The sequence below is a fragment of the Somniosus microcephalus genome, chromosome 9 (assembly GCF_052327205.1).
Source record: "Somniosus microcephalus isolate GS21.2 chromosome 9, FLI_Smic_1.0, whole genome shotgun sequence".
In the NCBI taxonomy this organism is placed as follows: Eukaryota; Metazoa; Chordata; class Chondrichthyes; order Squaliformes; family Somniosidae; genus Somniosus; species Somniosus microcephalus.
In genome coordinates this window covers 115,581,774-115,607,620 of record NC_140995.1, presented here as the reverse complement: position 1 = coordinate 115,607,620, position 25,847 = coordinate 115,581,774, and the positions used below count along the sequence as shown (strand labels likewise).

The 25,847-nt window shown below is 41.0% G+C and overlaps 1 protein-coding gene across 1 annotated transcript in view; it reads right to left on the bottom strand.

The window, feature by feature from the left end:
* Window positions 1-2,466: 2,466 nt before the first annotated feature.
* The window catches only part of cdc5l (CDC5 cell division cycle 5-like (S. pombe)), an 80,025-nt gene continuing 56,644 nt past the window's right edge, over window positions 2,467-25,847 (bottom strand). The window contains exons 11-16 of the mRNA XM_085997042.1: window positions 24,979-25,143; window positions 24,626-24,706; window positions 24,120-24,362; window positions 19,888-20,085; window positions 4,585-4,797; window positions 2,467-2,949 (exon numbers count right to left, since the gene is read on the bottom strand). Coding sequence (XP_085853168.1) covers window positions 2,842-2,949; window positions 4,585-4,797; window positions 19,888-20,085; window positions 24,120-24,362; window positions 24,626-24,706; window positions 24,979-25,143 — 1,008 coding nt within the window. The 3' untranslated portion in view covers window positions 2,467-2,841. The remainder of the gene's footprint in view (window positions 2,950-4,584; window positions 4,798-19,887; window positions 20,086-24,119; window positions 24,363-24,625; window positions 24,707-24,978; window positions 25,144-25,847) is intronic.

Sequence of the window (25,847 nt, the reverse complement as noted above, 5' to 3'; positions counted from 1 at the left end):
CCAAGACCGTCACTGACCTCACCTCCTCTGAAGATCTCCCCTCTACGGCCACCAACCTCATAGTTCCTCAACCCCGCACAGCCCGCTTCCACCTCCTTCCCAAGATCCACAAACAGGACTGCCCTGGCAGACCCATCGTTTCAGCCTGTTCCTGCCCCACAGAACTTATCTCTTCCTATCTCGACTATTTTTTTCTCCCCTTGTCCAGTCTCTTCCCACCTACATCCACGATCCTTCCGACGCCCTCTGCCACTTTAACAGTTTCCAGTTTCCTGGCCCCAACCGTCTCCCTCTCACTATAGACATCCATCCCCCATCAGGATGGCTTGACCTCCACACCTCCATCCCCCATCAGGATGGCTTGAGCGCGCTCCACTTCTTCCTTGAACAGACGACCACCCACCTCTGCCTGGCTGAACTTGTTCTCGCATTGAACAGCTTCTCCTTTGACTCCACTCACTTCCTCCAAATTAAAGGTGTTGCTATGGGAACCCACATGGGTCCTAGCTATGCCTGCCTTTTCATGGGATATGTGGAACATTCTTTGTTCCAGTCCTACTCAGGTCCCCTCCCTTGCCTTTTTCCAGTACATTGATGACTATCGGTGCTGTCTCCTGCTCTCGCACCGAACTAGAACATTTCATTCACCTCGCTTCCAGTTTCCACCCCTCCCTCATCTTCCCATGGCCCATCTCTGACTCTTCCCTTCCTCGACTTCTGTCTTCATCTCTGGGGATAGGCTATTGACATTCACTACAAGCCCACTGACTCGCACAGCTACCTGCACTACACTTCCTCCCACCCCGCTTTCTGTTAGAACTCTATTCCATTCTCCCAGTCTCTCCATCTCGTCGCATCTGCTCCGACGATGCCACCTTCCATACTAATGCTTCCGACAGGTCTTCCTTTTTCCTCAACCGAGGATTCCCCTCTACTGTGGTGGACTCTGCCCTTGACCATGTCCGTTCAATTTCCCGCACTTCTGCTCTCACCCCTTCCCCTCTCTCCCGGAATCAAGATAGGGTTCCCCTTGTCCTTGCCTTTCACCCCACCAGCCTCCACATTCAACGGATCATCCTTCACCACTTCCAGCGTGATCCCACCACCAAACACATCTTCCCCTCACCTCCCCTTTCAGCATTCCGAAGGGACCGCTCCCTCCGCGGCACCCTGGTCCACTCCTTTATCACCCCCAACACCCCTTCCCCCGGTACCTTCCCGTGCAAGCGCAGGAGATGCAACACATGCCCCTTTACCTCCTCTCTTCCCACTGTCCAGGGCCCCAAACACTCCTTCCAGGTGAAACAGCGATTTACTTGTACTTCTTGCAATTTAGTATACTGTATTCGCTGCTCACGTTGCAGTCTCCTCTACATTGGGGAGACCAAACACAGATTGGGTGACCGCTTTGAGGCACACCTCCGTTCAGTCCATAAGGATGATCCCGAGCTTCCGGTCGCATGTCACTTTAATTTTCCGCTCCACTCCCACTCAGACCTCACCATTCTCGGCCTCTTGCACTGTTCCACTGAAGCTCAAGGAACAGCATCTCATCTTTTGATTAGGCATTTTACAGCCTTCTGGCCTCAACATTGAGTTCAACAATTTCAGACCATAACCTCTGCCCCTATCCTTTCTCTCTTTCTCCCCCCCCCCCCAATTTATTTTATTTATATATTTTTCTCTCTCATGGCAGCTGTCTTTCATTCTGCCAGTGCCATTTACACTTCATCTAGGACCATCTTTTGTTTCTTAACTTGTCCCATTACCATCTCCTTTTGCCTTGCACCATCTCTCAATCTCTCCTGCCTTCCATCCTATCACAGACCCTTTTGTTCTTTCCTCCCCTCCTCTCTCTCTTCCCCTCCCCCCCCCCCTTTCCCTGCACTTGCTTAAAAACCTGTTCCATCTCCAGCTTTTTCCAGTTCTGACAAAGGGTCATTGGCCTGAAACGTTAACTGTTTCTCTCTCCACAGATGCTGCCTGACCTGCTGAGTATTTCCAGCATCTGCAGTATTTTGCTTTTGTATAAGTACATCTCAAAGTTTGGATTGAAGGTTTACAAGTAATCCAAAGCCACAAACATTGATGGAAAAGGATACCTATAAAAGTGTGCTTTTAATGTCATTGGGTGTATTTAAAGTATATTGTTGTTGCTCTGGGCTAATGATTTAAGGTCAGAAATTTCTAGAAACTTCTCCTTTGTAACAAAATCCTGTGCACTCAAGATCATGTGCTGGCACAATTTAGAATGGGAACACAAGCTGTCAGCCCAGTAATACACCATTCTCATTTGTTTGGGACTACTATGTTCCAAGATTGGAGTGTCTGAAGTGCATCGCTTCAAAGTTCAAATCCTAAACCTAAAATTTTAGAAGCGAATATTTCAATAATTTAACACTCAGGTCTTATGCACACAGGTTTAATTATTTTCTCAGTAAAAAGGAAATAAAACTATACAAAGAATAAATAAATTTCACATTTTATTAGAATGTTACTCAAATCACAGTACAAATCACTCTTTTCCATAAGTTTAACATACAGTTAAGAAGAAATGCTCAGATTCAGAAATATTTATTTGACTGCTGAAGCTTTGACAGAAATCAGCTTAACATCCTTTTCTTGCAGCACTGACAAGCATGAACATTACTCCATATATTTCTTATGTTCTCCATGTGGAATATACAAAGGATCCATATACACTACAGCAAAATGCTAAGCACAATTTGCATGGGGTGACATTTCTGAAGTTTCCTTTATATCCATTATTATTGTAACAGAAAATACTCCTTAAATGGAATTCACTGTGAAATGCATGCAGAGCAGAGGTTGTTCCACTTTTCAATACTTGGCTGCCACAAGCCCTTCTTTTTCCAGCAGCAGGTCTGCGTACCTTTGCTGGAGCTCCTTTTCTCTCTCCTGTTGCCGCGCAACATCTTCCCTCAAAGACTGAGTTTGGAGTTAGAAAAGGATATGACAAATAAAAGAAATCAAATGATTGTTTATGAACAGGCAGTATTAGAGATCCAATCACTACTGGTTCAGTTTATTTTAAAGTCGGAAGACATTTATAGAATAAGCTTCCCTGTAACTTTTTAAATTGCAGTGAAAAGAGCATATACTTACGATGTGCTACAGAACCTTCCTATAGACATTTGGCAGCTACAGCACATATTACTCACACGCCATTAGATAAATTATTCTTTTATCTTATGAAAAATAAAAATAAAATGTATCCTGTCAAACAGAGATCAGTACTAATAGAACTAATTGATTAAACTTAGTTGACTCAGAAAATACAAGTAGTTCTGAGTTTTGTCAATGATCGTCCCACAATGCCTAATGCTCATAGTAGTACCTAGGAAGTTTCTTTAATTCAGAATTCATTCACCAATGAAGTTTTTCCTATGACTACTGAGGAAAGTGCAAAGGGCATCATTCTTGGGATGAAGGAGTATTCTACCCAATATAGCTAAGGCTACCTTTTAATACTTTGTTCAATATAAAAAAGGCAGGTCAGAACCTGTAACCTCTGTTTCCTGCAGTATACGAGACACCCATGCTTCCTTCCCCCATCCTACCGTTCCAAAGATAGTCTAATCTGCATAGAATTTAGGACTGAATGCTCCAGTGTGAAAGCTGGGCAGGGTGTAAGATACCCAAGGACTGATTTTGCAACGGGGCTAGAAAATGTCCAGTACTCTGTTGGTGATGGTTGTGTGGTTGGCTTATAACCCCTCCAATATTCTGCATGATTGGCTAATTTAATGTGCCTTATATCCGTGTACATTTGTGTGTGCAAGGGAGTGCTGAGTTACGAGAGGCATGGGGAATCCAAATTAAAAGAGTTGCTGCACTTAAAAGGAAGGGGATCTTGCTTCATGATGGGTAACTGCTGTGTAAAGGTGGTGGCTGCAGAAGCTGCAAAAACTGTTCCCTTTCCTGGATCGAGAGTAACCTTCCCTCAATATCTCATCATCCAAAGCCAGCCACTTGAATAGATTAGCTTCAAGTAAAAGCTAACTTTTCAAAGATGAAGTTTTATTTTCTTTCACAACAATGTTTAAGATTGTAATAACAACAGAAAATGCTGGAAAAACTCAGCAGGCCAGGCAACATCCGTGGAGAGAAATTAGAGTCAATGTTTCGGGTCAAAACCCTTTGTCAAGACTAAAGAGGCACAGGGAATGAAATAGATTAAGAGGCCAGGCTGGGAGAGAACAAAAGAGAAGAGACATTAAGAGGTATTCAAAATGTTATTTCGGATTTCCAGCATCTGCAGTATTTTGCTATCATTTAAGATTATAATGATGCTTGTACCTTAAGAGTAGGACTGCTTTCCTACTGAAAATAGATGGGCAAGTTGAACCCTAATGGGTTTTTCTGGTTGCTAAAAATTTTTGCCCCTCAACCGGTTTTCCATACCAATTATTTCAACTTACTAGATTTAAATAAGTTAGTATTGTATTAATAATGCATTTGAAAATATTCCATTGTGACAACTACTGGAGATTTGCTTATAAAACAAAACTTAATCTACTAATTCCGCAAAACTCAAAGAAGCAAAGATTATGCCAGAATTACCTCTTGCCGCCTTGGAATAGCAATGTCTTCGTGTTTCTTCAATTCCTCAAAGGTACATAATTCCAAGTGTGCCTGCTCAATCTGATCCCACAGATCGCTCAACTGTTTCATAAGGCCTGTAGCACGTGACTGATATCCACCAAGCAGTATCTTGAGTTTTTTCTCCATTTTTGCTGCCTGTTTTGCTTCTGCGGTCATATGATTTCTGTTGGTCTAGAACAAGAAAAATTGCTGCTTGTGTAACTTCAAAAATTATTTCCAGCATTTTCTAGAGTTAAATAAATACTAGTTATCAGAGATCAAATGTTGCATTACCCCTAAAAATGTACACAATTTGGTGCTAATTTCATTTGAGAGATTCTGGCCTTGTGATATTCCAAACATGCCTGCTAAGTCCAAGTTCAAATAATCAAATTTTTAAAGTTAGAAATTTTATCCAGTCTTTTTCAGAAGACATTTGATAAGTTACAGCATAAGAGAGTACAAAGATGGAGGAGTGTCGGCATTTTCCATACACAAATTTAATGCTGCTATGAACAAGGGCAGCCGAAATGACAAACGTATTCTGACTGATTTAAAACAAGTTATTGACGCCAATGCAAAAACAGTGACAAATTCCTGCTCATGGGGTCAGACTATAAATTGTGGTAAAATTATTTTAGGGAATGCTCGAGAAATTGGAGCATGCATGCAACTTCAAAACTGCACAAGAAACTGTCTTTTCGCAGACCTCCATCCTACATTGAACTTGTATACCACATTCAATGTTAGAGGGTACGGTAGCCTAGTGGTTATGATACTGGAATAGCAACACTGAAGTCGAGAGTTTATATCTCACCGTGGAAAATTCTCAAATTGACTTCAATAAATCCGCAGAATGTATAGGCTATCACTAAAAAATGACCAGTCATAAAAACCCACTAATATCTTTCAATGAAGGGGACTTGCCACTACTACCTGGTCTGGCCTACATCTGATTCCAGTTACACACTGTGGTTGACTCTTAATGCCCTTAGGTGAAGTAGGGATGGGCAGTAAATGCCATCTTACCAGTCTCGCCAACCTACAAATATTTTTTTTATTTTTTTTATTTTTTTTAAATGTCTGAATGCACTTCATAAAAATGAGTAAATAACTGGAGACCAAAAATGGAGGAAGGAGGATATGGGGTATCATAGAATGGTTATAATTGCAAAATACTGCGGATGCTGGAAATCTGAAATAACAGAAAATGCTGGAAATACTCAGCAGGCCAGGCAGCATCCGTGGAGAGAGAAACAGAGTTAACGTTTCAGGTCTGGGACCCTTCATCAGAACTGGAAAAAGCTGCAGATGTAACATATTAAGCAGGTGCAGAGACAGGGAGGGGGGGTTTAGGAGGGGAGGAAGAAATAGAAAGAACATCCTGTACTCTTGTAAGAGGCAGAAAAGATAAAATGTTGCAAATGGGAATGGCAAAAATCATACTGCATGAAAAATGGGGGCAGGGATAATTATCTGAAATTGTTGAACTCAATGTTGAGTCCGGCAGACTGCAAAGTGCCCAATCGAAAGATGAGGTGCTGTTCCTCGAGCTTAATTGGAACAATGCAATAGCCTGAGGACAGAGAGATCAGAGTGGGAGTGAAGCGGTGAATTAAAGTGACAGGCGACCGGAAGCTCAGGGTCACCCGTACGGACTGAACGGAGGTGTTCCGCAAAGCAGTCGCCCAATCTGCGTTTGGTCTCCCCAATGTAGAGGAGACAGCATCGTGAGCAGCGAATACAGTATATTAAATTGCAAGAAGTACAAGTAAATCGCTGTTTCACCTGGAAGGGGTGTTTGGGGCCCTGGACAGTGGGAAGGGAGGAGGTAAAAGGGCATGTGTTGCATCTCCTGCGCTTGCACGGGAAGGTGCCAGGCGAAGGAGCAGGGTTGTTGGGGGTGATTGAGGAGTGGACCAGGGTGTCGCGGAGGGAGCGGTCCCTTCGGAATGCTGAAAGGGGAGGTATGGGGAAGATGTGTTTGGTGGTGGGATCACGTTGGAGATGGCGGAGGATGATCCGTTGAATGTGGAGGCTGGTGGGGTGAAAGGTGAGGACAAGTTGAGGAAAAAGGAAGACCTGTCAGAAGCACTAGTAGCAACCGAGGATTCCCCTCTACCGCGGTTGACACGGCCCTTAACCGTGTCCGTTCTATTTCCCGCACTTCTGCTTCTGCAGGGGTGAGAGCAGAAGTGCGGGAAATAGAGCGGACGCGGTCGAGGGCCGTGTCAACCACGGTAGAGGGGAATCCTCGGTTGCTACTAGTGCTTCTGACAGGTCTTCCTTTTTCCTCAACTTGTCCTCACCTTTCACCCCACCAGCCTCCACATTCAACGGATCATCCTCCGCCATCTCCAACGTGATCCCACCACCAAACACATCTTCCCCTCACCTCCCCTTTCAGCATTCCGAAGGGACCGCTCCCTCCGCGACACCCTGGTCCACTCCTCAATCACCCCCAACAACCCTGCTCCTTCGCCTGGCACCTTCCCGTGCAAGCGCAGGAGATGCAACACATGCCCTTTTACCTCCTCCCTTCCCACTGTCCAGGGCCCCAAACACCCCTTCCAGGTGAAACAGCGATTTACTTGTACTTCTTGCAATTTAATATACTGTATTCGCTGCTCACGATGCTGTCTCCTCTACATTGGGGAGACCAAACGCAGATTGGGCGACTGCTTTGCGGAACACCTCCGTTCAGTCCGTACGGGTGACCCTGAGCTTCCGGTCGCCTGTCACTTTAATTCACCGCTTCACTCCCACTCTGATCTCTCTGTCCTCAGGCTATTGCATTGTTCCAATTAAGCTCGAGGAACAGCACCTCATCTTTCGATTGGGCACTTTGCAGCCTGCCGGACTCATTGAGTTCAACAATTTCAGATAATTATCCCTGCCCCCATTTTTCATGCAGTATGATTTTTGCCATTCCCATTTGCAACATTTTATCTTTTCTGCCTCTTACAAGAGTACAGGATGTTCTTTCTATTTCTTCCTCCCCTCCTAAACCCCCCCCTCCCTGTCTCTGCACCTGCTTAATATGTTACATCTCCAGCTTTTTCCAGTTCTGATGAAGGGTCCCAGACCTGAAACGTTAACTCTTGTTTCTCTCTCCACGGATGCTGCCTGGCCTGCTGAGTATTTCCAGCATTTTCTGTTGTTATATCATAGAATGGTTACAGCACAGGAGGCCGCCATTCGGCCAGTCAAGCCCGTGCCGGCTCTCTAGCACTTCAGCTAGTCCCACTTCCACACCCTTTCCCCGTAGCCCTGCAATTTTTTTTCCTTCAGGTACTTATCCAATTCCCTTTTGAAAGTCACGATTGAATCTGCCTCCACCACCCTTGCAGGCAGTGCATTCCAGATCCTAACCACTCGCTGCATAAAAAAAGTTTTCCTGATGTCGCCTTTGGTTCTTCTGCCAATCACCTTTAATCTGTGTCCTCTGATTCTCGACCCTTCCGCCAATGGGAACAGTTCTCTATCTAATCTGTCTAGACCCCTCATGATTTTGAACACCTCTATCAAATCTCTCAACCTTCTCTGCTCTAAGGAGAGCAACCCCAGCTTCACCAGCCTATCTACGTAGCTGAAGTCCCTCATCCCTGGAACCATTCTTGTGAATCTTTTCTGCACTCTTTCTAATGTCTTCACATGCTTCCTAAGTGGACACAATACTCCAGTTGAGGCTGAAGTTGGACACAATACTCCAGTTGAGGCTGAACCAGTATTTTATAAAGGTTCATCATAACTTCTTGCTTTTGTACTCCACGCCTCTATTTAATGAAGCCCAGGATCCCACAAGCTTTTTTAACCACTTTCTCAACCTGCCCTGCCACCTTCAACGATTTGTCCACATATACCCCCAGGTCTCTGTTCATGCACCACCTTTAGAATTATACCCTTTAGTTTATATTGCCTCTCCCTGTTCTTCCCACCAAAATGTATCACTTTGCACTTTTCTGCGTTAAATTTCATCTGCCAAGTGTCCGCCCCTTCCACCAGCCTGTCTATGTCCTCTTGAAGTCTATCACCATCCTCCTCACTGTTCACTATAATTCCAAGTTTTGTGACATCTGCAAATTTTGAAATTGTGCCCTGTACACTCAAGTCTAAGTCATTAATATATATCAAGACAAGAAAAGCAGTGGTCCTAGTACCGACCCCTGGGGAACACCACTGTGTACCTTCCTCGGGTCCGATAAACAACTGTTCAGAACTACTCTCTCTTTTCTGTCGCTTAGCCAATTTTGTATCCATGCTACCACTGTCCCTTTTATTCCATGGGCTTCAACTTTGCTGGCAAGCCTATTGTGGCATTTTATCAAATGCCTTCTGGAAGTCCATGTACACCACATCAACCCTCTCTATTACCTCATCAAAAAACTCAATCTAGTTAAAAACGATTTGCCTTTAACAAATCCGTGCTGGCTTTATTTAATTAATCCACACTTGTCTAAGTGACTGTTAATTTTGTCCCTGATTATCATTTCTAAAAGCTTCCCCACTGGAGGTTAAACTGACTGGCCTGTAGTTGCTGGGTTTATCCTTTTTTGAACAATGGTGTAACATTTGCAATTCTCCAGTCCTCTGGCACCACCCCCGTATCCAAGGAGGATTGGAAGATTATGGCAAGTACCTCCGCAATTTCCACCTTTACTTCCCTCAGCATCCTAGGATGCATGACTTATCTACTTTAAAGTACAGCCAGCCTTTTTAGTACCTCCTCTATCAATTTGTATTCCATCCAGTATCTCAACTATCTCCTCTTTCACCATGACTTTGGTAGCATCTTCTTCCTTGGTGAAGACAGATGCAAAGTACTCATTTAGTACTTCAGCCATGCCCTCTGGCTCTGCCTCCATGTGTAGGTCTCCATTTTGGTCCCTAATCGGCCCCACCCTTCCTCTTACTACTCGTTTATTATTTAATATGCCTATAGAAGACTTTTGGATTCCCTTTTATGTTACCTGCCAATCTATTCTTATACTCTCTCTTTGTCCCTCTTATTTCTTTTTTCACTTTCCCTCTGAACTTTCTATATTCAGCCTTGTTCTCAATTGTATTCCCAACTTGACATCTGTCATACGCCCCCTTTTTCTGCTCCATCTTATTCTCGATCTCTTTCGTCATCCAGGGAGCTCTGGCTTTGGTTGCCCTACCTTTCCCCCTCGTGGGAATGTATTTTGACTGTACCCGAACCATCTCCTCTTTAAAGGCAGCCCATTGTTAGATTACAGTTTTGTCTGCCAATCTTTGATTTCAATTTACCCGGCCAGATCCATTCTCATCCCACTGAAATTGGCCTTCCTCCAATTAAGTATTTTTTGTCTAGATTTCTCCCTGTCCTTTCCCATAGCTAATCTAAACTTTGATACTGTGATCACTGTTCCCTAAATGTTCACCTACTGATACTTGCTCAACTTGACCCACCTCATTCTCCACAACAAGATCCAGCAATGCCTCCTTCCTCGTTGGACTGGAAACATACTGATCAAGTCCTCCTGAACACACTCCAGAAATTCTTCCCCCTCTCTGCCCTTTACACTATTACTATCCCAGTCTATATTAGGATAGTTGAAGTCCCCCATTATCACTACTCTATAGTTCTTGCACCGCTCTGTAATTTCCCTGCAAATTTGCTCCTCTATATCCTTCCCACTAGTTGGAGGCCTATAGAATACACCTAGTAGTGTAATGGCACCTCTATTGTTTCTCAACTCTAACCAAATAGATACTGTCCTTGACCCCCCTCCAGGACATCATCTCTCTCTCCAGCAGTGTAACATTCTCTTCCTTTCTTTCGTTCCCTATCTTTCCTGAACACCTTATATCCAGGAATATTTAGTACCCAATCCTGCATTTTTTTGAGCCAGGTCTCGATTATCACCACAACATCATATTCCCATGTGTCTATTTGCACCTGCAGCCCACCAACCTTATTTGCCACACTTTGTGCATTCACACACATGCACTGTAAACCTGTCATTGACCTCCTTGTATTCTCTCTTAATCTGACCCCACCTAATACCTTACTACTTCTTACTCTAGGCCATCTGTCTCTCCCAATCCTTTGTGCACCTTGTTTATCCTTTCTAATGCTACATGCTGGTGCCCATCCGCCTGCCAAATTAGTTTAAACCCTCTCCAATAGCACTAGCAAACCCCCCCCACCCCCCGGACATTGGCCCCAGCTCTGTTGAGGTGCAACCCATCTGGCCTGTACAGCTCCCACCTCCCCCAGAACAGGTCCCAATGTCCCAGGAATCTAAAGCCCTCCCTCCTGCACCATCTCACCAGCCACGCATTCATCTGCTCTATCCTCCTATTTCTATACTCGCTAGCTTGTGGCAGCAGGAGTAATCCGGAGATTACTACCTTTGAGGTCCTGCTTTTTAATCTCTTTCCTAATTCACTAAAATCTGCCTGCAGGACCTCATCCCTTTTTCTACCTATGGCATTGATACCAATATGGACCATGACCTCTGTCTGTTCACCCTCCCCCCTCAGAATGTTCTGCAGCCACTCAGTGGCATCCTTGATCCTGGCACCAGATATGCAATATAACATCCTGGAATCACATCTGTGGCCACATAAATGCTGTTTCCCTAACTATCAAATCTTCTATCACTATTGCTTTCCCAATCTTCCTCCTCCCCACCCTGTACAGCTGAGCCACCTGTGGTGCCATGGCTCTGGCTGTACTCCCCAGAGGACCATCGTCTTCACCAACACCAGTGTTAAGTGAGATGCACTCAGGGGACTCCTGCACTACCCTGCCTGGTCCTCCTTGTCTGTCTGATAGTCACCCATTCCCTCTCTGCCTGCACACTCTTATGCTGCGGGGTGACCACCGCCTGAAACTTTGAGTAAGGTCTTTTTACCCAAACTTGTTTGGGTAATGACCAAAAGTAAGATGAAGAGGAGGATTCTGAAGTAGGGGAGAGGTGTAATAAGGCAAAATATTTGAGGCGCCGAAATCCCTGAAGGCTCTGCAGCTAAGAGCAGCGCAGAGATGGGGAACACAAAGGTGGCCAGAATCAGAAAAGCTGAGGGTGCACACAGGAACATAGGGCTGAATCTGGTTCCAGAGGTAGGGAGGAATTTCTAGATGAGGATAAGGAGTTTAAATGTATTTTATTAGTAGGTGAATAGTGTGACAGTGAAGGTTCACGAGCAAAGGAGTAATAGGGGAATGGGATTTAATGCAGGATAGGATACAGGTGCCAGAGTTTGGACAAGTTGTAATTTGTAGAGAGGCTGGCAGGGAGAACCTTGGAGTAATCGAGTTTGACGGCAATGAGGCATGGATAACCTTTTCAGTGACAGTAGTGGTGGTGGTGTTGAGGTTAGTATCGAGGCTGGTGATATTGCAGAGCTGGATGAAGGCAATCTTGGTGATGGCAAGAATAGGGGGTTTGAAGTTCACCTCAGGGTCAAGCATGACACCAAAGATGTGTACCTTTGGGCTTAGGCCATCAGAAATGGGGCGAGAATTGGATGCTAAGGTTTGGAGGTTAGGTGAACCAAATATGATGGGTTCAGTCTTACTGATGTTGCGTTGAAGGAAATTCTAGCTCATCCAGGACTTGATATCATCTAAGCAGTTGGATAGCGTAGTGGTACTCGAGGAGAATGGTGGCAAAGAGGTAAAGCTGGGTGTTCTCAGCATGATATGAAAGTTGACTCCAATCCTATGAATATTGTCACCAAGGGGGAAACATGTGGACAAGGAAAAGAATGGGGCCAAGGATAGAGCCTTGAGGCACATCAGGTGTGATCACAGGAAGTGTGTTGACTGCATTGGAACAGGCAGCAGTGGAGTAAGAACTAACTTGTTAAAATACTATTTTACCCCCAATTATAAAAGTCTTCAAGCTTATATAATGAACTATATGAAGATTTCTCAGTGCACTGAATTGCTGAATAGAACAGATACTGATTACATTAAAATAAACTGATGAAAGGGCCCTATGTTACAGTATAAACATCTGCCCCAATAGCTCAGCAGCAACAGATGCAGCGAGCTCTGTGAATAAGAAACTTTATGCAACACGTGTGTGGACCAGTAGTTTATTATTTGACAGGATTAAAAAATCTTTTCATTGGTTTAATTTATTAAAAGGCATTCCTTTGTACGTCCACTTTAAATATGCTTATTGTCTATATTTTAAAAGAAAATGTTTTATCACCCCGATTTTCTCTCATTTCAGGTGGTAAAACAGCAGTGTAGGAGAAAAGTCTTCAAGCAACATTAAGTTATTCAAATTCCTCTTGGTTTTTAAAAAAAATATTGTTCGAGCCACAAAACATATATAGCTGTGCACTACATTTAAGTCGCACTACAGATGATAAGAAAAGAAAAACCAGGAAAGGCCATTCAGCACATGCATCTCTCATGTGGGCCCTTTCTGGAAGACTGCGGCTTTAAACAAAAATAATTTTCCTACCACTGTGCATAAATCAGGAATTGATCCATTTGCCATTTCAAATGGTTCAGAATGTTATTTCTAATTTTGCTTTGTGAAAAGGAGCATGAGGGAGGTAGTAAAACTGCCTCAAAACCATCATTAATTCTGCTGGGTTTTCAGACTTCATTCCAGTCCACTTCACTGGCTATAATCCTTAATCACAGTTTTGATTCAAAATGGCAGCCAGAGCTTTGAAGTTTCACAGTAATATAGCTTGGGAGACTGGAATGAGGGGGCAGAAAAAAAACAATTACTTGAATTAAATTATATATAAAGATGGGCCATTAAATAATAATAGCTGGGAAAGTGCTCGTTTAGTAGCTGTCCTTGCAAAAGGGTCACAACTGCCATGACTATTTCAAGCCACTAACTCAAAAAAGGGTTGAGTATGCACACCTTAGAGTTGAAATGTACTGACAAACTTACAAACGTTTACTGCAATATGGTCTGCAGCTGTTTTCAATACCAATAGAAGCAGCGTAAATTCTCTGAATGGAACTGCTACTGCCTGATTCTCAGAACTACCCGTGTGAATGATTTCCAACCTACTTCCCACTTTTCCCTGCCAAGATATTTTAAACAAATCCACCCTTTGTGAATAACTTCCTTGATTAACTGAAACTTATCCATACGGGTATAAATAAAACATACTATCCTTGCAATCCTGTTGTGCTTATTTTTTCAACCAAAAATGGAGTTTAAAAAAAGAAACATTACTTCTATATGCTTATTTTGTAAAGATTCTTGCCATTCATTTTTGTTGTAGAAATAATAACCGAGTATACCATGAAACAGCGAGATTATCCTAAAATAATAGAAAAGCAAGCTTTTAAAACAGTAGATTATAGAATACAACACTTTTGCTAGAAATACAAAGCAATATGTCTTGATGCACATTAAAGTATTCTTGTTGTATCTTGGCCCACACCATCAGTTCAGTGATGGGTTTTAAAATGTAGTTCTATGCAGGTTCTGCACTTCAATACTAAAAGCTAAAACATTGAGTAACTACTATTTATCCACTGAAGCCAAAAGAACGAACACAATTTCTGAAGTGTAGTTTCACAAATTAAACACTTAACAGTAGGCCATAGTATTGTGCAGGTTGGTAGGGCAAGAGATTTATCATTTAGATTCACTTTTAGCTTTGTACATCTTAAGTTTTTAAATCAAGAAACAAGCCATCACTATCAATGAATTAAAAAATGTCACAAACTTTCATCCACAGTTAAATCATTATTTGCAACTAACTGATTTATTCTGCATTGAGAAAAAGTTCTGATTTTAAAATATGGCATAATCAGAAGTAGATTAATGCTGCGCCCTGCTGGATAACTAAGTGTAAGTCTTGCAAATATCTAGCATCACCTCATGTTCCCAAACATGTGAAATGTAATTTAGAAGTATTTCTATCTAAATGCAACATACTATTTAAATGTCAATAAGTTGTAATGTATGCATCTATGGCAAAATCATCAGCACTTCCTTATGTAGGTGAAATGGAAGGAACAAAATTGCTTTTAAAGTTTTAAAAATCATTTAGAAAGAACCAACAAAAAGTGCATTTTCATTGTGCTTGTCATGACCTCAAGACATCCCAAAGCACTGCATAGCAAATGAACTACTTTTGAAATGTAGTCACTGTAGGCAAATACAGCAGCCAAGTTGTACACAGCAAGGTCCCACAAACCAAAATGAAATAAATGACCAGATAATCTGTTTTGGTGATTTTAGTTGAGGGATAAATGTTGACCAGGACACTGGGAAACTTCTCTGCTCCTATTCAAATAATGCCATACGATCTTTTACATCAACCCAAGAGGGCGTACACGGCTTTAGTTTAATATCTCACTAAAAAGACGTCACCCTCAACAATGCAGCATCCCTCATTACTGCATTGTTTGGGTCATGTCTCTTGAATAAAACATTAAACTAAAGCCGTGTCTGCCCTGTGGGCATAAAAAGTCCCATGGTACTTTTCAAAGATTATCTGATCAAGTTCAGGAATGGAACTTGAACTCATGATCTTCAGAGGAGAGTGATGTCTCTGAGCTAAGGTGGCAGTTAGGTCATGTTTATGGTCAGGTTTCTGTTATCTCCAAAATTCAGTAGTTTACAATACTCCTGTGTTTTAGATGGAACTATTTCTCAGAGTTCAAAAATGCTGGCATGTTTTAACATAGTTAAAAAAAAATGGAGCCAGTATTAAATATTGCCAACATCACTAGACTAGGAGTGGTTTCCCCTTTTCATATTGCTTCTATTTTAAATTTAGTCAACAGGAGGTTTTCTGTAGCAAATTGTGGTTTCAAAAGTTGGTTATTACAGAGCTTAGAATTTTTCTAAAAGCATTACACTGCACCACGTCTGGATGGTGTGGACTTGATGGACCAGATGGTCTGTTCCTGTCTTTATTTCCCCCTGTAGATTGCCAGACATCATAATAGCAGGTTTCTCCTGAAAGATTCAATTTTTTGTGCTGTTACAGTGGACACTACCATCTAATATTATAGAAAGTGCAACAATTAGTAAAGGCATCTCCAGATCTTAGAAAACTGCTTTTATATTGGGTTTAGTAGGGTGTTAGGAATGCTAGGTGTGATGGGTCTAGATCCAGTCTTCGTGAATCTAGCAACTTTACATTGGATTTGCATATTGGAAGCCAGCAGTTCAATCACCCCACCAAATCCAATATGAAAGTAGCTTTTATGAATAACAGGATAGTTCTCTATTCTCTTACCAAATATGCTGAGGAACACCAAGATTGAAATTGTTCATGTTATGGAATCTGTGCTTCACACAATGTGCTGGCCACGTGCACTACATGCACAATGGGAATACACTGAAGTATTATGAGCAATATTGCAATCCTTAAAATAATGGTGGGTCAAAGAGCAAGAGAAAATGTTGACTGATGAACTGACAAGACAGTGTAAATTTTTAAACACAGCACAACACACAGCATAAATTAAGGTATAACGAAACATGTTAACGACCTAATCGCATGCTAATTTTTTGAGTTTAAAATAGTGTTGATCACTTGCATTACATCTGCATTTTGTTATTCCAAAGTTAATGTGATTAGCAGGTGTTCACTAGAATTTGAGAGCATTCATAAATACTAAAGCTATATTTCACCCTTTGGAGGACTACCCCATCCAAAATTAATACAAACTTAGACTTTCCATTTCCTTCAGTGTACAGTATATCCTAAATCTTTTTCTACACCAATGCCCATAGGTTCTCAGGGGGTTAATATATAGTTTATATCTTCAGTAAGACTTGCAAATCATACTTAACCCTTTATGGGCATCATACATTTGCAATTTTCAAAATTGGAAATTTTTGTTTAAAAAGAAAACCTAACAGGTCTTTCTACATCTTTCAAATTGATTTTTTTTTTTTTAATTCTTTTATGGGATGTGGGCGTCGCTGGCAAGACCAGCATTTATTGCCCATCCCTAATCGCCCTCGAGAAGGTGGTGGTGAGCCGCCTTCTTGAACCGCTGCAGTCCGTGTGGTGAAGGTACTCCCCACAGTGCTGTTAGGGAGGGAGTTCCAGGATTTTGCTTTTAAAAGACTGTGTTTGTGTGTCAAATGGGTTTGGAATAAAACAGAATAACACCCACTCTACTGACAGCATTTCTGGCGTGATTCCTTTGCCAGCAGCACATGTTCCAGCTTGCTGACCACCTACATTTCAGCCAGGAGCTAACCCAGTGAATAACAGTATTACTTTCACGACTAACTTCCTCTGAAGGTTACATATACAATTACACTACGTGATACAACTTTAAACATTACACTGCCATTCCAATTTCAAACGCGTATGAATAAAAGACCCCATTTAGATTATGGAGAAACTGGAAGGTTAAGAAACAAAAAACTTGTATATTCCCTAATCAAAGACTTGTCAGTTTGTGGCCTAATACTTTTTAAAAAAAATGACACTGAAGAGGATAGCATGCTGGACATCACACGGAAACTAATATTAAATCAGGGACCAAAATGAATGTAAGCAAAATAACAGCAAGGAAGAGAATAATGGCACCAAAGAGTGACAAATCCCCAGGACCAGATGGTTTCCCTCCCAGGGATTTAAAGGAAGTAGGTGAGAACATTGCCGATGTCCTAACTAGAATCTTCCAAAGTTCTCTTGATTCGGGAACCACTCCTTTAGATTGGAAAATTGTGCATGTCACTCCACTATTTAAGTGAGAGGGGGAAGCCAGGGAAATATAAGCCAGATAGCCTAACATCTGTAGTCGGGAAATTACTAGAGTCTATAATTAAGGATAGTGACTGAACACCTTGAAAATTTTCAGTTGATCAGAGAGAGCCAGCATGGATTTGTAAAGGGTAGGTCATGCAAGGATCTGTGTTGGGGCCTCAATTATTCACCGTATTAACGACTCAGATGATGGGATAGAGAGCCGCATATTCAAATTTGCCGATGACACAGGCAGCACTGTAAGCAGTGTAGATGGAAGCATAAAATTACAAAGAGATATTAATAGATTAAGCGAATCGGCAAATCTATGGCAAATGGATTTCAATGTAGGCAAATGTGAGGTCAATCACTTTGGACCTAAAAAGAGAACAGAGTACTTCTTAAATGGTGAAGCGCTAGAAACAGTGTAGGTCCAGAGAGACTTGGGGGTCCAGGTACATAGATCATTAAAATGTCATGGATAGGTACAGAAAACAATCAAAAAGGCTAATGGAGTGCTGGTGTTTATATCTGGAGGGTTAGAACACAAGGAGGTAGAAGTTATGTTACAGCTATACAAAGCCCTCGTTAGACCACACCTGGACTACTGTGAGCAATTCTGAGCACCAGACTTTAGGAAGGATATATTGACCTTGGAGGGAGTGCAGTGTAGGTTTACCAGAATGATACCTGGACTCCAAGGGTTAAATTACAAGGAGAGATTACAGAAACTAGGGTTGTATTCCCTGGAATTTAGACAGTTACGGGGTGTTTTGATCGAAGTTTTCAAGGTATTAAGGGTAACTGATAGGTTAGATAGAGAAACTATTTCTGCTGGTTAGGGAGTCTTGGACTAGGGGACATAGGCCTGGCTCTAATTTTTAGACTTTCAGGAGTAAAGTTAGGAAACACTTCTGCACACAAAGGGTGGTAGACGTTTGGAACTCTCTTCTGCAAATGGCAATTGATGCTAGGTCAATTGTTAATTATAAACCTGAGATTGATAGATTTTTGTTAACCACTTTAAGGGATATGGGGCAAAGGCAGGTACAGTATATGGAGTTAGATCACAGATCAGCCATGATCTCATTGAATGGCAGAACAGGCTCAAGGGGCCAAATGCCCTACTCCTGTTCCTGTATTTCTTTCATCTCTGGTATTCAACAGCCCAGTCTGACGGGGAAAAAATGTTACTGCTGACTGCAAGGCTATAATCTGAAATGATTCTGTAGTCTTGGCCCAGTTCCCAGTGAGTAGGAGCCCACAGCACAAACCGTCTATAATTTGGCACTCGGAGGCCATAAAGATGGTGGATCTGGGAAATGTGATACTGCTGTATTAAGGGTTCTCTTCTGAAGTTGTGCTATGACACACTGATGGGTCATAACAGAGGAAGCTCTGGTCTTTACTTTTCCCATGTCATACCTAACCTGGGTGCTAAATAAGAATCCATTCTCTAGCGCCGACATCCCACTCATTTTAATGTACACATACATTTACCACTACAACCCAAAAACATAACGGGCTGGATATTCCGGTCCCTACGGGTGGGTACGCGCTGTGTACTCACCCGTAGGGACATCGGAAATGCCGGTTTCAGGCATGCACTGCGCATGCGCTGGAAACCGGCATTTCTGATCTGTCAAGAAAGCTCTTAACAGGTTAAGAGTTGAAAAAAAAATTTAAAAATTTTTTTCCCACTAATTTATCATTTAAAAATACTTTAAAGGTAAGTTTATTTCTGGCCCCGTTAAAAACTTTATTTTTTTCAAAATTTAAATTTTTGTTTAAAATAGTTAATTTATGTAATTTAGTCATTTTAAAAATGTGATTTTTAAAAACATTTATTTGAAGTTTTACTATGTTTTGGGGGTGATCTCCATTCATATATTTGACAGGTCCGCCTGCGCCTCTGGGATACGTGTGCCCTGCGCACCGGCAGTTTGGAGAGGCCCAGCAACGGAACTCTGCGTCTCCCGGGAGCCCCCCCCCCGTCTTGGCGCAGATTTTTCCAGATCGCAGCTCTCCGCCCGCGGGAGGCCTGTGAATGGAATTTCTGGGCCAACATTTTATAAAATGGTAGGCACTTGTTCTTTAGTAGTACATTTAATTGCTGCAGAATTAACATTTTTCCACCTTGGATTTGATGACATCACATACTCCCTAGTTAAGTACAGCATGTCAGAACTAATGCAGAGTCCGTACTATCTTACCCTGTCCGGTCAACTCATTAATTTAAACTACACAACCTGTTTTGGCAATCTTAAAAAAAGTTTGTTTAAACAGGTCTGCAATCTGTTTTGCACAAATCTTACTTCTAGCATTTTCATGTCAACAATGTGCGTCATATTCCTGCCTCATAACAATTTTGCCAGTTCTCAAACTGCCCGTAAACATCTGCAAGTGAGATCACTATCAGTTAATTGTGCTCAGTTTGAAAGGTTTAATTGTATTGATCTTGCATCCTCTAAGAAACCGGTTTTAGACAGGCCGAACTCATGTCCTGTTGGACCATGAGAGAAAAAACAGTCTTTCCACTTCTTGGGCTGCAAATAGCTTTCTATTTATAGCATCACCCAGTTCCTCATGATGTACACTAACCTCCAGTTTCTTTTCCAGTGATTCTATTCGGTCCTTCTTGCTAGCCAGGTTGGCACGAGTGTACCTATTCTGTCCAGGCAGATACAGCACCTGACTGTAACATTCTTCCCACACCTGGTTATATGCGTCAAGAGGAAGGTCTCCGTGGCCCATACCATGTTTTACAACCTCCATCTCCAGAGTTAACAAATCACTTGCCTGAAAAAATGCACACAGTAAATATGTTGTAAACTCTTATAATTAAAGGTATTATTGGACATTATAACTACATTATGATTTTTTTTTAAACAAAAAACCTTACCAGCTGTTTTAGAAAATTTAAACAATGCACTGTCTGTTTTATTTCAAATCACTCCAAATCTGATACTCTACTAGAATTGTGCTTTTCTAGTGGTTTCTTGCCATTTTATTCATCAAGATATTACAGTAAATGAGTAATTTTAAATGAAAAGTCAACAATGTAGAAATACACTTGTTGTTGTTGTCCTCATCATTGCTTTTGGACCAGGTGAAAATGGCAAGTGGATTTGAAAAGCAACCTTAATTATTTTGTCAGAAAAGCAGACTATTATGTGAGCATCTGGTTCTGAGTGTGTGTGTCCATTCATTCATTACACTAGTCTCGTCAAACTCTTAGCACACTATTGCAAAAACATTACTGACATCCAGTGGCACAATCGGAGTATTGTAACAGTACCATGTAACATTTGATCTCAAGTTTGCATTTTTCCTACCAAGTGGATCTTGAAACCGGCGTCATAAACCATACAAAAAAGGTGCTTTCCATTAAGGATAGCAATAATGTGGCTTAACAATTTTAATTAGAGGCCAAAATGTGCCCTCAGTGCATTATGCCCCACCCCCACTTTCACTAAAAAAAAATTGTATTACTTTGATCAAAATTCATATTAGTCAGCCACCTGGGAAAACAATACAATACTTGAATCTTGACATTAGATTTTTTTAATGCAAAATCTTGAGAATTTCAAACATTGTGGCGAAGAAATGCAAAATGTTACATTTTTGTAATTATTGTTTATTCATTCATTCAGATTGCAAGGCCTCTGGCACTTGCTAGACTGTCACATCATTACCAGTTTAAATAATGCAGAGATTAAAGGGCCCAATAGCTAAGATTAATGTGCAGCCATAGCTGCCCAAAAGAACAGTATTACTTTTTCAGACACAGGCATGCTTTAAACCGGCTATGTGCTATGTCCCCATGGACAAGTCCTTTTGATTATAGCCAATAAATTCAATGACAGTGACCTACTACTTCTTTGTCCAATCCAAAGTGCTCCACAAACAATCATACTAATCCAAATTTTATGAACATTTCATTATTACTTCCTATAAACTATGCATGGTGCTTTTGCAAGTGTACAAGGGCACCCACAATACATAGGAGGAAAGGATGAAGTGTTTACCCAATTTGGTTCAAGTATCCTTCAAATCGCAATGACAGTATACAGTACATAGGATCACAGAAGTATACACAGGAGGCCATTCAACCCATCGTGCCTGTGCTGGATCTTTAAAAGAGCCAGCCAATTAGTCCCACTCCCCCGCTCTTTCCCCATAGCCCTGCAATTTCTTTCCCCTTCAGGTATTCATACAATTCCCTTTTGAATCTGCTTCCACCACTCTTTCCGTTAGTATATTCCAGATAATTAACAACTCACTATGTAAAAACATTTCTCATCGCCCCACTGGTTCTTTTGCCAATTAACTTAAATCTGTGTCCTCTGGTTACCAACCCTCCTGCCTCTGGAAACAGTTTCTCTCTATTTACTCTACCAAAACCCCATCCAAGTATTTATCCATTTCCCTTTTGAAAGTTATTATTGAATCTGCTTCCACCACCCTTTCAGGGAGTACATTCCAAATCATAACTCGCTACGTAAAAAAAAAAATCTCATCTTGCCTCCGGTTCTTTTGCCAATTACCTTAAATCGGTGTCCTCTGGTTACCGATCCTTCTGCCACTGGAAATAATTTCTCCTTATTTACTCTATCAAAATCCTTCATGCTTTTGAACATCTCTATCCTATCTCCCCTTAAAACTCTCTGAGAACAACCCCAGCTTCTCTAGTCTCTCCACAAAACTAATTTCTGGTAGCATTCTAGTAAATCTCCTCTGCAACCTCTCCAAGGGTTTGACATCCTTCCTAAAGTGTGGTGTCTAGAATTGGACACAATACCTTAGCGGAGGCCATACGAGTAACATAAATTATGCTACAATTGCAACAATCACACTGGTTAATTTTTAAGAAATTAGTAATAACTAGCCAGCCATTTTATTACAATTTTGTGTATACGAAAAAACACCTTATGCTCTCCTTACTATCTGAAAATGGACAAACTGCACTGCCCATTCAAAAAGCTGTCGATCCCAGCTACATTTCCATGAACATCAAGACAAATCAGCAAATTACATTAAAATGTAATTAATTCAGGCAGCTGAATTGATAAGTAACTGAAAAGCTTTTCATCATAGCTTTTCATTAATAGCTTGGATATTACTTTTGTGTTCCCAGGATTTTTAAATATAAAAGAGATTAGCCTTATTCCAGATCTAAAAATTAATTACATTGTTCAGTCTAGCATTTTTCAATCAAGAGTACAATACAATTGAAATCAAGATAAAATTCTACTGCTGTGCTATAATTCAGCAGTGCAAACATTTACTGCTGATATTACTGCATTTAACGTGGAAAATGTAATACCAGCACTTGTCATTTGCAGTCTTGGAACATATTTTGGAATTTTGTGTACTGCCTTTCAAATTGTTTTGTTCATTTTATACAATTTAAAAATGCAAAACATGCATCTTTGTACTAATTTCAAAATTCTATAGTGATGTATATATTAATAAAGGGAGAGGTTTTTAGATACAAGACATTTTTTGAGCTTCTATCCAATGTCAGGATTAGAGAGCAAGTATAGGGAAGGAAATGCATAAGAAAATGTAAAATTTGCAAGAAATATTTCAGCAAACAGTCCAAGGAATAAAAGACTACCTTTCATTCAGAAGGTTCATATTTCATCATGGTGCTTGGGGTGCATAACATTCAGTTCCATTAACTTTTCTTTTTGCCACAGAATCTTCAGTATCTCTGCTGTTATAATTTAGTACCTGTATTACCTTCTGAAGCAATGACTTGGATGTGGAAATTATGCATTTGTTCTCTGACTATGCCAAATGCATCAATGTAGTGTGAAATAAACTATAAAAGCACTGCAGTGCAGCCACCCCCCAAAAAACATCAAAAATCAAACTTAGTTAGAGCCAAATTTTTAATACTTACAGATTTTGAACTCAGATATGGAAATGATCAGCTTATGAGCACATATTTTTTGTGCTAGTTATGAGATTTAAACCTTTCATTCTATTATTATTACAAGTTGCTTGTATTCTGACAGCCAAGAGAGTCACAAAGGAAACAGTGACTGTTGACTCAACTTATAAAATAGGCAATATAAAACTGAAGAAAAAAAAATTGGTTCATCAAACCTAATCCATCCATATACCATGTGCAATTTACCCAACCCTGGATTCTACCCTACCCATTTAATCGCCTGAGGGAATGTTCTGTATAATTATTTCCTAATCCTTAAAGGTGATCAAGCAATGATCTAGATTATTCATCCTTTCTCTCATCTCTTCTGTTCAACCCTGACCTGATGCACTCCACCAACGCCCACCAAATCTCCTCTGCTGCCCTTCCCTACAGTAGCAGCACAGAAATCATTGTGACCCAAACAGTGTTTTATCCCAATTACCTCCAATCTCATCACCAACCAGATATTCATCCATTTTATTTCCAAAGAAGTTTATTGACTGAACCTCAGCTGCCTTTTCCGGCACATCCACAACTCAGTAGAAAAAGTCTCTTCTAACCTCAAGCACCACCTGAGGAGGATTAATTTTAAGCATGTTTCTGTTATTCTGGCCACAGTATGACAAACAGCCTGCTTATATCTCTACCTCCCAGCATTTTAAAGTCCTGGATCATGTATCCACTCATTTTTTTCCAATGAAAAAAATGCAAGCTCATAATTAAGAGCCCCAAGTCCTGGAATTATTCCTCTTCCTAGATGAAAACCTTAGAAAATTAAATTTTCTTTTGTTCCATGCCTCTTCAAATTTTATTCACTCAATGGAATGCTCCATCATCCAAGATCTATCATTGGTTACAAATTCTATTTGAAACATTACAACAGTCAACAAACCTTTTTCATATCTTCTTTGCTGATTTTTTCATATCCATTGTGCTCCAGGAAAGCAATATGCTCCACATTGCCAGAGCCTGATCCTGTTCCTTTCCCCCTTTTACTAAACTGGTCTACATATGGATGATGAAGTGTATCATAGTGAAGCATAATAATCATTTCTTTCTTCACTATCTCTTCAGCTTTCTGCATCTCAGTCAGAGGTGGTTCAACGTTCAGAGGCCGTAATATGGTTTCATTTACCTAAAATTAAAAGAAAATGCGGTTTATACACAACTTTATATCTTGAAAGAGCATTCCCATAGTATGATGCCTAATCTTACAAATTCTAAAAATGTTATTCATAGGTATTTCTCTATGCTACTTTTGTCATTTTTCATAATGCAATTCTTCCATTGATAGGGTAGCAGTCCTTTCTACTTTCTGTAGGATATGATTTACTAGTTTTCAATTCCATGTTTATTTTCTGCCTATATTTAATATTAAATCACAAGTTTTATACTCACCTCTGTAGGTCTTGGAAAATTTCGCTGTACTGACTGATGTCTCTTTTTTAATTCCCTCTCACGTTCAGCATCTTTCATTGCCTGAAAAGAAAATAATGAAACTTCTGAAAATTACAAAACATAAATTTGGCTTTAAAATACAAATACATGCTAAACATACTGTACTATTCACTGGGCTATCAGCAGGTCATTAGTAAAAGAACAGATCAGTTTCTAGAATTCAAATACTGGCCATGTGATTCAATGAAATCCCTACTATTAAAATGTGATTCACTAAATTCAAAGTACAATTCATTACAAGTACACAAGAAATTTGAAAAGACTACTTTGGTAGAGCTCCTGAAGAAGCTTACTTGTCTACGAGATTCCACATCTGCAGCATCTTCTATGAAGTTATCTTCTGTCTCTTGTTCCTCAAGCTCTCGCTCTGCATTCTCTGGGAGCACAATTTCAAAGTCATTCTTTGGAGTAGGAAGATTCAGCAGACCCATTCTCAGTTGCTCACGATGCTCTCTTTCCTACATGCAAAATTAAGTATGAGAGTTGGGGCAACATTAGCAAAGTCCAGAGTGAAAACACAATTAGAGTGCAGCTCCATCACTCAAGAAGCTCGACACAATCCAGGACAAAGCAGCCCGCTTGATTGGCACCCCATCCACCACCTTAAACATTCACTTCCTCCACCACCAGCGCACCGTGGCTGAAGTGTGTACCATCTACAAGATGCACTGCAGCAACTCACTAAGGCTTCTTCGGCAGCACCTCCCAAACCCACAACCTTTACCACCTAGAAGGACTAGGGCAACGGGCGCATGGGAACACCATCACCTCCAAGTTATACACCATTCTAACTTGAAAATATATCGCTGTTCCTTTATCGTCGCTGGGTCAAAATCCTGGAACTCCCTCCCTACCAGCACTGTGGGAGTACCTTCACCACAAGGACTGCAGCAGTTCAAGAAGGTGGCTCACCACCACCTTCTCAAGGGAAATTAGGGATGGACAATAAAATCTGGCCTTGCCAGCAATGCCCACATCCAGGAACAAATAAAAAAAATTGTAGGATTGATAAAATCTTGATGTTGGATTTCAATACCGTACCTTTAATATCATGAAGTTTTGTAGAAAAAAAACTTGAAAGTTTGAAGGTATTCAGAACCAAGTCTTTATTTAGAATCGTAGAATGGTTACAGCACAGAAGGAGGCCACTCGGACGGTCGAG